The 8,882-nt window shown below is 45.7% G+C and overlaps 2 protein-coding genes and 1 long non-coding RNA gene across 3 annotated transcripts in view; 2 read left to right on the top strand and 1 right to left on the bottom strand.

Moving 5' to 3' along the window:
* Positions 1-1,535: 1,535 nt before the first annotated feature.
* On the top strand, positions 1,536-3,427 carry wdr18 (WD repeat domain 18). The gene is made up of 3 exons (XM_015052574.1): positions 1,536-2,019; positions 3,100-3,168; positions 3,256-3,427. Exons 1-3 carry the CDS (start codon positions 1,846-1,848, stop codon positions 3,382-3,384), a joined length of 372 nt encoding a protein of 123 aa, XP_014908060.1. The 5' UTR covers positions 1,536-1,845; the 3' UTR covers positions 3,385-3,427.
* Positions 2,026-6,250, bottom strand: LOC106959793 (uncharacterized). The gene is made up of 3 exons (XR_001427428.1): positions 5,575-6,250; positions 3,939-4,054; positions 2,026-2,117 (listed from the first exon to the last, which is right to left on the bottom strand). It is a non-coding gene; the product is annotated as an uncharacterized LOC106959793 (long non-coding RNA).
* A 43-nt stretch (positions 6,251-6,293) lies between these two features.
* grin3bb (glutamate receptor, ionotropic, N-methyl-D-aspartate 3Bb) overlaps positions 6,294-8,882 on the top strand; it is a 28,132-nt gene continuing 25,543 nt past the window's right edge. Inside the window, exon 1 of the mRNA XM_015052549.1 lies at positions 6,294-6,869. Within this exon, the coding sequence (XP_014908035.1) occupies positions 6,372-6,869 (498 nt within the window). The 5' untranslated portion in view covers positions 6,294-6,371. The remainder of the gene's footprint in view (positions 6,870-8,882) is intronic.

The following is an 8,882-nucleotide window of genomic DNA, read 5'->3' as shown; positions in this document are numbered from 1 at the left end:
TATATATATATATATATATATATATATATATATATATATATATATTAGAGATATGCCGATCAGGTTTTTTCTTGCAGATTCCGAGTCCGATCACCCATAAGGGCCGATCACCGATACCGATCACATAATTATTATTTTTTTATCATAAACACTACCGGTTACATTATGTGGAAAAAGGAACCATGAATTCACCTTAATTTAGACAAAAACTTGTTTTTAATAAGTTTTTCCAAAAAAACAAAAAAAAAAAACAAGACAGGCATTGTGCAAATTGTACTGCTATTGATAATACTATCTTTAACAGACTGATAACATATGAAGGCTCTGAAGAGGCTAAATAACGCAAAGAGCCAAAATAAAACCTCTCAACATTGCCAAAAAATTCAAGTATAAAACTTAACATTCAAAGGCAAAAACAGGATCCGTTACAATAAACAATCCTGAGTTACTGAATGAAAACTTCCTGTTAGCATGGCGGCTAGCTGATTACTGCTAGTTCTGAGTGGCTTTCTGACTGAGCGGAGTAATTATGCAGATCAGGGAGGAGATCGATTATTTTTTCAGAGATTATCTGTCTCATGTTAGGACAGCAAAAGTTCTAATACATATGTAAAATCAGCTCACCGTCTGGAGGCTGAGCGGCTCCGTCTGGGAAATATTACCACCAGTAGCGGCGGTCCGACAGCGGGAGCAGAACCAGAACCAGCGTCTCACGCCGCAGCTAAAAGGCTTGAATTATTGTTGGGGTTATTTGTTTAGCTTTCTGAGCGTGATGCTAATCCGGTGAGTGTTGGTAGCTGCGCTGCTCTGCCTGCTGATGGAGCCGGATGCCTTTTGTTCCTGCATTGCAGCCAAACTCTGTCAAGTTCTTGTTTTTTAAATATCATATTAGATTCGTTGTGTTGATGCGTTATGACATGTTTCACCCTGTTTTCTATCCCAACACACAAATGTCCTCATTAACTCTCGGAGCATTATATTCCTCACGACTTTGCTAATTTGCTGCTGTGCCGGCGCAGTGAGAAGGAAAGAGGAGAAACGCTGCACTGCCTGGGAAATCTGAGATTCAGGTGATCGACAACAAGAGACAATGATCACCGATCAAACACATTTTCACGGAAGTAGGGAGATTATGATCGGTGGCCGACCCGCCTCTGGGACGTCCAGACGTTCTTACTCTGGACCGGCAGAGCGGCATCCAGTGGTGTGCCGATCCGGACCCCCAGCAGACGGGTGAAACGGTTCGGAATCGGGGAGTTTCCTGCAGTCAGGCGGCGGGTCAGCCTTGTTATCTGGACCAGAACCAGAACCAGTTGCTGATGGATACTGGTATCAGAGAGGCAGACCAGGGGTTCTGTTCCAGCCTGCTGGGATGTTCCTGCTGCAGGTCAGGTTGATGGCTCTGGAGGTCCAGTTGGCCGTCCCATCAGGACCAGCTCTCATGGGGTTCTGACCCAGAAACACCTCAAAACGTTAGACCTTAACAGAACCAGGAGGACGGGACACCTTTAGCCGGTTCACCTGGAATCTGCAGCCAATCAGCTGAGAGAACTCAGGCAGTGGCTTCAGGTCCAAGTGATGCTGCTGCAGCTTCGTCTCCATGGAAACGGACAATGAGATCAGCGTGAAGATGAACTGGGCTCGAACCAGTCTGTCCAGTTCAGTTCATTCTGCTAATCTGACCATCAAACTGATCAATAATCTGACAATCAGCAAATAGATTCATCAGCCAATCAGGATCAATCGACAGCCTGACAAATTAAACTGATCTTTAATGAAGCCATTTCATCTCCTGGCTCCTGATAGGCTCGCGCCTCTGGTCCCTCTGTGACGTCACTTCCTGTTATGTGTTCAGGTCCTGTGACCAACGCCGTCATCATGGCCGTCTCAGCTAACATGTTCCTGCCGGACAGTCGGCCCGCCGTCCCGCTGCCGCGCTTCAGCCGACACCTGCAGGCTCCTGAGGGCCCCGATGCCGAGGGGGGCGGGGCCTGGGTCCGCCCCGCCCTCCATACACAGGTGAGGGTCCACAGGTGAAGCTCCGCCTCCACTGGAGTCTAATTTAATCCGTTCATCTTAATTCTTAATTAGCTCCCTCTTAGGCCTGGACTGTACAGCTGAAAAACAAAACATATCACAAACAGCAAGTGAAAAATGTAACCAAAGAGTTGGAGTGTTGCTAGGTAACCAAAGAGTTGGAGTGTTAGTTGATGCTACCCAGCCTGTCCAGTCCTACTTCGTCTGCACCCTTCAACCAATTTCAACAGATTATTTATCAAAACCTTCAGCTGCTTCTGGAGAATTGCTCTATGACTTTTGCTGATTTCTCTGATACCTTTTGAAGAAATGTAACTTTTACATGAATTGAATTGCATTGAAATTCTTTGAAATTCCACATTTAGCAAAACCTTTGCTCTTTGACAGCTCACTACTTCTCCCTACATCAGCTTAGAAACTCCATTCAGCTTTTCAACAAGTCATCTGCAGATTTGAATTCTCAGATATTTTGCAAAGAAAAGCAATTTTTCTCATTAATATTGACATGTCATTTTCTTTTGAGTCATATTCAGTTGAGTGGAGTTTAAGTTTAGTTTGTTGATTGAACCTGCCAGCAAATTTAGTTTTGCATCATTAATTTATTTTATTTATCGAATTTTCCACTGTGGGACAGTAAAGGACACTTCTGTTCTATTTATTCTAAGATTGAAATTCAGATTTGATTTTCTGAACAACTCATTAAAAAAAATAAGACTTTTAGTTTTTGAAACTAATTTTCTTTGTCATTTTTTTCTATTTTTTCTAAATATGATCTGAAATAAAATCAGCTACAACAAAATGAGGTATTCATCATCATCATCTTCATCTTCAAGCCCAGATAGAAATATGATCAACCTTTAATTAGAATTCAACATTGAACTCTAGATGAACGTCTGATTTTTTCCAGATGTCTTAATTTGAAGGACATACAGTCCTGGTGGACCAAAGTCTTTTATTCTGAAAATAAACTTGTCTGTTTCCTTTCCTTTGACATCTTATTTTGAAGTCAGGCATGCTGCCATGGCTTTTGTGCTTTTATTTTGGCATGTTTCCTGTTTTCAGGAGGAGGAGGAGTCGTACCTGCAGAAGGCTGACAGGTTGTACTCCCTGATGCACGCTGTGAGCGACAAGGTGAGAGGGCGGGGCTTCAGGTTCTGGTTTGGATAAAACCATAGTGATGATGATGATGATGGTGACCTCTGACCCCTCCCTTCCCAGGCGCTCTGCGGTGATGGTGAGAACTCGGCGCTGCGAGTCGCTGAGCTGGAGGAGGAAGTCCAGACACTGAAGAAGGTCAACAAAGATCTGTTTGAGTTTTCATCTCAGCTGCTCACCAAGCCCACATGAGCACTTCCTGTCCTACAAAATAAAAGCCCCGTTTTGTATCAGCTTCCTGTGTGTCTTTCCTCCAGACCAACCAGGACCAACTTCCCTTTTTGCTTTTCTAAGGCTGAGGAAATGAAAGTTTATACTAGAAGTTTGATGAAATGATCGGCTGCATTTCTGTTTGTATCTTTCTTTCTCCGAGCCGTCAGTCAGGAGAGCCGGTTGAGGGGGAAAGGTCACCGGGTCGGCACAGTGACCTGGGGCGTTCCGCCCCGTGCCGCGCCAAAGCCCTGCCCACTTTCTCTAAACAGCTTCTATGTGACTTGATCTAGACAGTTTGACCTCTAATCACTCGGCTTCTTGTTCAGTTTATTTGACAAACTTGGCTTTGAATCACATTTAAGTTACTTCCTTGAACAAAATACTAAACTTTTTGTCTGTAATCTATTTAATATTAATTTATCTGAATAATTTCTAATTCATAGTTTAGGATTAATAATAAAATCAGATATTGATTTTGCAGCATATATGGTTAATTTAGCAAGTTTTAGAATAACAGGTAGAGACAGACTCACCACTGATGATGATGATGAAGGTCAACAGTGTTTCTAGAGGCGAGTTCTGATCAGTGACCTGAATGCCGAGACGTCCGATGGGATTCTTCCGTCTGCCGCCTTTCTGCATGGCGCACCTGTTAAAAGGGGCGGAGCTTCAGCAGGTCGACCACCTGAACAGCCACCAGGGTTATTATGGGATGCTTTAGGTCAACATCTGGACCTGACCTGGTTCCAACACACCTGCCTCAGGTGACTGACTGACCTCAGCAGTTCTGCTAACTAACCAAAGAGAACCAGTTCATCTGCAGGTGTTGGTCATAAATTAGAACATCATGTAAATGTTCTAATCGGTATTTCCATTCAAAAAGTGAAACTTGTATAACATTAATTCTTCAGAAGGTTCAATGTTTAAATGTTTTTTTCTTTTAATGTTGATAATTATAACACAAATGAAAACCCCAAGTTCAGTATCTCAGAAAATTTGAGTATCACTTAAGACCAAAACAAAAAAAGATTTTTAGAAATGTTGACCAATAGGAACCTTTCAGTGCTGAGTTCTTCCTTCTGCCTGGATTACTGCAGCCATGTGGCGTCCATCAGCCTGTGGCGTCCATCAGCCTGTGGCGTCCATCAGCCTGTGGGGTCCTTCAGCCTGTGGGGTCCATCAGCCTGTGGGGTCCATCAGCCTGTGGGGTCCATCAGCCTGTGGCGTCCATCAGCCATGTAGCTGTGCTCAGCTGTTGTCGGGGCAACAGGTTGCTCTGTTGGCCTTCAGCTTGAATGAAATGTCGGGTCGGGTTCATCACTACTTCAGTCCAACGGACCTTAAACCAGGTTCTGTGTTCAGCAGCCAAGTCCTGCTGGAAAATTAAATCTGCGTCTCCATAAAGTTGGTCAGCAGCAGGAAGTGCTGGTAGGTGCATTGACCTTTGACCTCTGAAAATACAGTGGACCAACACCAGCAGATGCCATGGCACCAAACCAACACTGACTGTGGAAACTTTGACTAGACCTCAAGCAACATGGATTCTGTTGCTCTGCTCTTCCTCTAGGCTGAGAGGAAATGAAGAATTTACTGTAATCAGAGAACAGAGCAGCAGTCCATCCTGCTTGGTTCAGTCCAGGTGAGATGTTTGCATCTGGTTCAGGTCTGACATGAGGAAGGCGACAGCTGCAACCAGGTCTGTCCCTCCTGACTCCAGCTGCAGGCCTCTCTCTGAATCTCCCTGATATTTTAAACAGTTTGTTTCCTGATCCTCTCCAGGACGGTTTTCCCTATTGTCCATTTGTTTCCACCTCATGGTTTCCTTCCTTCGCCTCTATGAATGTATCTGAACTCTGAACTTCTTTAGCAAAGGTCATCTTCTGGACATCCGTCAGGTCAGCAGTCATGTGACCCGCAGATCTGAACGGAGAGACAATTTAAAACTGTTTGCACTGAATTAATAATCTGATTAGTGTGGAGCATCAGGGGTCTTCAATACTAAATCTTTCCACAATATTCTAATTTTCTGAGATACGTAATAAACTCTAAAAGAAAAAAACATTTGAAATGTGCCAGTCTGCATGTAATGAATGAATATAATATACACATTTTACTTTGTGAATAATTTAAATAAACTTTTTCATGATATTCCAATTTTATGACCAGCACCTGTAAGTGAATCGGTTCATCTAAAGTGAATCAGTTCGTCTGAAGTTGTTTCCGCCTCAGAAATCGGATCCCGTCGTTCTGGATCTTTCTGTTTGCTGCCAGATGTTCAAACCGTCCAGATGTGATCTATAAATAAACGCTGCAACAGGAGGAACGGCGACACATTACAAATATTAAAAACAGGATTAAAACGATTCGTTTCATCTCGGAGCATCAGTGAGACAGGAAGCAGAGATCGCCTCACTTCCTGTGAACGCTCTCAGGAGGATCGCTGCTTCAGTCAGGAGCACACGGATTCCGCTGCAAGTTGGAGCTGCACTGCTGATCTAAATGTCTTGCAGTTTAATATTCAGATCACAGCAGCTGGTCACATGACCCATCGGAGACCAGAGGCTGATCAGGAACTGATCATTGATTATTGATCAGTTAGGATCAGCAGAACAGAAAGGATCCAGTGTTTCTGTCTCCAGGTGGTTCGGGTCCAGTTGGGTTTCTGTCCTAATGGCGGTTCTGTTGTATATTCTCCAAATTGAGGTGGAACCAGAACCAGAACTGGGTCAGAACCTGTAACCAGGTAACCAAGTGATCAGTTAGTCTCTGTCCTAGAAAAGAGCTGCTCTTTGATCTCTGAGAGCAGCTTAGCCTTCCTCTTCCTCCTCCTCCTCTTCCTCTCTCTCCTAGTTTCAGGATCCCCCGGTAACCCCCCCCTCACCCCCCTCCTCAGTCTGTTTCTGTTTTCCGCTGGAGCGGCAGCAGGAGCGGCGGGAGCGGCAGAGCGATGCTGACGGCGCGGCAGGATGTCTCTCACCTCTACGTTGTCCTGGTTCCGGACTTTCCGAACTCTCCGAACCTTTCTGGTCGTGCAGCTTCTCCTCGGTCCGGGGTGCCACCTCCACCCGCAGCCCTGCCACCTCCTGGCGCAGATCGGACACGCAGTGCGCGTCGGTGCGCTCCTGCCGGCGCAACGGGAGGCTCGTCTCCAGGTCCAGGCGGCGCTGAGCCGCACGGCGGCCGCTCTGAGCCGGGACCGGAACTGGGACCAGGATCCGGACCCCGAGCGGGTGAACTTCCTGCCCTACAACCTGAGCGTGGAGCTGGTGTCCCGGCAGCTGGCCGCCGCGGACCCGGAGTCCCTCATCCGGTGCGCGTGCCAGCGCGTGCTGGAGCGCGGAGTTTCCGCCGCGCTCGCCTTCCCGCAGAGCCGCGAGGAGCTGCTGCAGGTGGATCTGCTGGCCGCCGCGCTGCGCGTGCCCGTCGTCAGTCTCATCGAGCACGCGGAGCCGCTGCGCACGCAGGTAAGCCGCGCATGTTTACCTGGGCGCGTGCACGCCCACATGTTCCGTCCCTCCTCCGGTCGAGGTTCGGCTCTTCCGCTGTGACCTTGACCTGGTTCCGAATGAGGGACGCGGGCTGGCGCGCGCACGCGCGTGCTCTCCGTCTGTTGCTTAAAGATTCTGAACCGAACCGAACCGAACTTTGAAGTTTTATTTTCAGCCTGAAAGAGTTTGAACACAATGATCTGTTCTTAGCATCTGTTCGGTGATCGGATGGGTTCAAAGGTCACCTGGTGACCTCATAATGTGGAGCTGTGTATCATCCGCGTCGTCATGGTAACCAATCTTGTGGGGGAGCAGGGTCAACCCAAGCCTCCATGGGGCCCAGAACAGAGTCTGGTTTTGGGGCCCCTCTAGCTTTGACAATGTTTCCTGACTGCAACCAACAGATGATCAGGTGATTCACTCACCTGCTCCACTTATTATGATGTTGACATTGTACCTTTGATGTACGTATGGCCATCTTCTTAACTTGGGGGATCGGTGATCGGCCGATCTTACCCCCTGATCTGATTCTTCCTCAGCAAAGGTTTAAACGTCAGCCGCTGTTTGACTGAGCCACCAGGTCAGGTCTGAATGTTTAACAATATTCATTCCACTGTTACCAACTCAGTGACTTTCTTGCTACATTTAGCAACATTTCAGACAAAGAAATTGGTGTCGGTCAAAATCAAAATTGGCAGGTCAGGCTTTTTAAAGATCGGCAATCGGCCCGAAAACTCCAATCGGTGCAGCCCAACTTAAGATGGAACACACACATATTGATGACATTCTTTGATCAAATTAATTTATCTTGGATGTAATTACAATAGTTAAATGTAATTTATACCAGATGAGTCTTTCTCATCTGAGAATGTGGACCGGTACCAGTACCGGTCCACTAGGAAACATTGTTAGCAGATCAGTGATCAAACATTATTTTCACATTATATGTAAAAATAATGTTTGTTTTAGACACATAGATTATCAGCAGCAAACATCATGTCACCAACTGCAGCTCATTGATTTGTTAATGCAGGAAAAACATTTTGCAATATCAAACATCAAGAAGTTTAAACTATTATTATCAAATTTGATCAAACACGCCGTTTTGAAGCCAAAATAATCTCAGAAACATTTCGGACCAACCAGGAGAATCGACTCATTTAAAGTTAATATGACCATGCCGTGCGGTGCCAACCGCGGCCACCAGGGGGACTCCTAGAGCAATTTATTTTAATGTTTTGCTTTTTCTCCATATAACAAAGATTTCTACATACATTATCAAATATATTATTGTAAAAAAAAATCTGAACTTTATAATGAAGTTGTGTGTTTTTCTTAATATTATCACATGGAAATCATTACTAAACAAAAAATAAAAACTCAGTTCCACTTAGGGGCCCAGCGGCCCTAAGTTTGCTAATGCCTTGGGCCGGCCCAAGTGGCACCATGTAAATATTGAATCAGAGGGGTCCTCAGAAAGAGCCTTGCAGAACCCCACATGTGACCTCTGACCTCTCCCATGAGAGGATTCCTATTGAAACAAAGAAATCCTAGTTCTTCATGTCGGACTGGAACCAGTCCAGACCTGGTACCAGTCCAGACGGGTACCAGTCCAGACGGGTACCAGTCCAGGCAGGCCCCCATCCTGCTGGAACAGTAACCGACTGCCTCAGAACCCATCAGTTTGTAGAACCATCAGTTATGGACCCGGAGCTCGGCCGGGTTCTGGAGGAGATGGAAACCCAGCAGCAGGGTGGAAAAATTAAAATAAATCAGTTTTACGAGTGGCCTAGGGTTAGGAACATTAAATTTAGGGTAGACCAAAAAACACGCAGCTACATTTGCCCTGAACCCCCCTGGATCTGCATGAAATGGTTCGTTCCTGCTTAGCGGTGACGCTGTGCAGCAGCAGTCAGTACAAGACAAGATCGACTGTGGCAGTTACTATGCTGCCTAGAAAAATCATAAAGTTAGGTTTTCAAAAAAAAA

This window comes from Poecilia latipinna, unplaced genomic scaffold (genome assembly GCF_001443285.1).
Source record: "Poecilia latipinna isolate Pla-1442-1.1 unplaced genomic scaffold, P_latipinna-1.0 Scaffold1118, whole genome shotgun sequence".
NCBI classification, from domain to species: Eukaryota; Metazoa; Chordata; class Actinopteri; order Cyprinodontiformes; family Poeciliidae; genus Poecilia; species Poecilia latipinna.
This window is presented reverse-complemented; position numbering and strand designations above follow the sequence as displayed.